The sequence below is a fragment of the Curcuma longa genome, chromosome 17, assembly GCF_044706935.1.
Source record: "Curcuma longa cultivar G26 ecotype Majalengka, Jawa Barat chromosome 17, ITB_CL_G26_1.1, whole genome shotgun sequence".
Classification (NCBI taxonomy): Eukaryota; Viridiplantae; Streptophyta; class Magnoliopsida; order Zingiberales; family Zingiberaceae; genus Curcuma; species Curcuma longa.
The window spans coordinates 977,400-980,916 of NC_133877.1; the positions used below are offsets into that span (position 1 = coordinate 977,400).

Here is a 3,517-nt window from a genome sequence, read left to right on the forward strand (position 1 = left end):
ATTCACGAAAAGCCATGGCGGTCTCCCCCTTCCTCTGCAATTTGCACGCAGCTTCCATCTTCGGGCATCATGGCCACCACCAAACCCACTCTGAGATAGTCCCCCACACACGTCCTCCCGTTTCTCAGCTTTTCAGACCTTCCATCACTGCAGAAACTGTCGCCTTCTGTCAACAAGAAGCAGGACGCGAAGAGGGCCCGAGGAAGCACTTCAGAGTCCCCGACGCCAACCACCATGCTCCCTTAATTATGCAACGAGGACCATCAGTCCTTCTCGCCTTCCTCTGCGCTAGCTTCGGATCCAGCATTGCTTCTCAATGGAGGATGCGAAAGACGATGATCAAGTTTCAAGGCTGAAAGGTGGCGTTTCACTTACGCAGGTTTGAAGAGCTTCATTTGTTTAACCTGCAGTCGCCTTGCGTTTGTTTAGAGATCGAGTTGATGAAGGAGCGGCTCTCCAAGTTGCTGCTGGGGGAAGACATGTCAGGCTGTGGCAAAGGGGTCTGCACTGCGCTGGCCATCTCCAATGCAGTCACCAATCTCTCTGGTGATTATATTGTTCTAGTCGTTGAAAAATTTGGAGCATACAGATCTATTAAGGTCGATCTCTGTGGTCTTGTGCTTCTTCCAGCTACTGTGTTTGGGCAGCTCTGGAGATTGGAACCTCTGCCTCCTGAAAAGAAGTCCCTGTGGCGAAGGGAGATGGAATGGCTTCTCTGTGCCAGCGATCACATCGTCGAATTCAAACCGACTTTGCAAACGTTTCCTGATGGAAGCAAACTTGAGGTCAACTGTTCGATCGAAATTCAAAGTTTAGAATGCTGAACACTGCTTTATAATTTGGTTGACTATTTACAGGTTATGAGTTGCAGACCAAGGCCAGATTTATACATCAATCTGCCAGCTCTCAGGAAATTGGACGACATGCTTCTTGTGAGAGACACAATGTGAATTTGCACTGGTTCGTTTCAGGTTAAATGCACTTGCTGATATTGATCTTTGCAGGAAATACTAGACAGCTTCAGTGATTCAGAATTTTGGTACATTGATCGAGGGACAGTGGCATCAGATTCTGATAGTTTGGCATCTTTCAGAAGAGGAATTCACCAGCAGGATGAGAAATGGTGGCTTCCCGTTCCTCGTGTTCCTGCCGAAGGACTTCGCGAGAGCACGAGAAAGCAGTTGCAACATCAAATGGGCTGTGCAAATCAGATTTTGAAGGCTTCAGTTGCAATCAATAGCACTACTTTGGCAGAAATGGAAGTTCCTGAATCTTACTTTGATTCACTTCCAAAGGTGATCGTTGCTATTTTTTTCATGTAAAACTTCAATCTATACAGCACTTGGTTCGATCGAATGATCATACAATGACCCTGGATTACAGAATCTACGAGCAAGCATGGGTGAGACAATGTACAGTTATATTACTTCTGAACAATTCTCACCTGAGTGCCTTCTGGATTGTCTGGATTTGTCCTCCGAACACCGAGCTCTCGAAATCGCAAACCGTATCGAAGATTCAATTCACGTTTGGAGTAGCCGAAGATCGATAAGTAGCCACCACCGAAATGGCACCACCAGATCATCTTGGGGCATGGCCATGGATGCTGAAAACAGTAGAGTATTTGCCAGTAGAGCCGAGAGCTTCTTGCTGTGCTTGAAGCAAAGGTTTCCTGGTCTAACACAAACCAATTTGGACGTCTGCAAAATCCAATTCAACAAGGTTTGTGTGCCTTGCAATCCCATTACATATCTGAATGCTGGTTCCGAATTCAGATCGATGATGTGTTTGTTTATCTTTTCTCATATCTGAAAAAACAAATAGGATATCGGAAAATCCATCCTCGAAAGCTACTCTAGAGTGTTGGAGAGCCTTGCGTTCAATATCGTTGCTCGAATCGATGAATTGCTGTATGAAGATGAGCTCTGTAAGTGTGCGAAGGTCAGCTTTGTCGACCACCAGCAAGCCTCATTTCGACACTCAGTGCCTGGTTTAGACAGTGCTTGCTCCACACCAAGTTTCTCACCTGCAAGAGAAGAGAGGTTTGTCATCTTAAACAGCAAGTCCCGCAATAATCGCAGATCAGGCATGAAGAAAATCTTGACGAGTTATTTGAATGCACAGGCAAAGGGAAAGAACTCAAGGAATGTTAAGTAACGTATGTTCATGGCGAGTTCCAAGTTATAAATTTGGTTTTCGCTATTAGTGAAAAAGTTTAACTTGTGTGAAATAGTGGATTGAGATTAAGAGACGTACGTATTGTAGTTCTTTGAATGCTCGATCGAACTTGTAACTATGGTAGATTTATGAACGCCGGTGGTGGTTCATATGGTATTTGAATTCTAAACTAGCAACAGTCACGATAAAGAAGGCGCTTGAACTTGTCTCAGGTTCTCCAGTGTCGATCGAGTGATTGTCTAGAATGCAAATCATCATCTAAGCCACCATCTCCCAGGTTAAAGGAATAGACTGACTCTCGTGCGCTTAAGAGAACAACTTCCTTCAACATACCAAAAATACAAATATTGTAATAAAAAGATAGAATTTATCATCTCAACGGCTTCATGCAATCGGCTTCATGATTATCTATGAGAAAGTAAATCGAAAAACTACAGTTGATAATTACGGAGAGAGCATTACCTCGGCTTCCTTAAGATTCCGATTAATTCATAAAAACTAGGTAAAAATCAAGAAGTCGGCAAGAAGGATACTTAACTTTATTTTTTTTTATCAAAAGGACACCCCAATCTCATATAAAATGACATAACTATCATTCAATATTGTTTCCGTTATTATTGTGCATATATCTTCCGTTTAAATTACGAATCGATAGACGCGAAATTGTAGCTACTACAATTATAATAATTGTAATTTATAATTATAGCAGTTATGAAATTATAATTCCTACGAAACCATAGTTGTTATAACTACAATAATTGTAGCAATTATGAAATCATAATTGTTACACATAAAAAATAGTTTTAAATAACAAGGATTAAAATTCTTCAAACTTTCAAAAACATATTTTTGAGACTAAAACTGGATTGTTAGGGATGATACCCAATAATAATAAATGTAGATCTCTGAATGAATTTTGATTTCATATATTGTGTGTTTCATGATTAAATTCGAGATAAAAATTATGATATTTCATAGCTTACTTATGATTTTATAACTGCTACGATTTTATAATTATTACGATACTCTCTCGGTTCAAGATTTAGGCGAAAAATATAGGGAGAGATAATAATGAAAATAATATAAAAATCGTAACTACTATAACACGTTCCCGATTTAAGATTTAAATGAAAAATATAAAAAAGAGATAATAATAAAAATAATATAATTAAAGATAATTAAATAATTATAGAGTATTATTGATAAAAAATTATCAAAATTAAAATGAAAGTCATTTATTGATTCCAAAATTAAGTGATATTTTTTTTATTTTTATCAAATAGTTTTTATATATATAACTATTCTTCTTTTTTTAGCGGTTTACCTTAATCATCTATGA

At 38.9% G+C, this 3,517-nt stretch overlaps 1 protein-coding gene across 1 annotated transcript; it reads left to right on the top strand.

Moving 5' to 3' along the window:
* Window positions 1–316: 316 nt before the first annotated feature.
* Window positions 317–2,157, top strand: LOC141811449 (rop guanine nucleotide exchange factor 7-like). The gene is made up of 7 exons (XM_074699482.1): window positions 317–379; window positions 432–546; window positions 631–785; window positions 858–932; window positions 1,005–1,295; window positions 1,384–1,722; window positions 1,825–2,157. Exons 1-7 carry the CDS (start codon window positions 317–319, stop codon window positions 2,155–2,157), a joined length of 1,371 nt encoding a protein of 456 aa, XP_074555583.1.
* The last annotated feature ends 1,360 nt before the right edge of the window (window positions 2,158–3,517 follow it).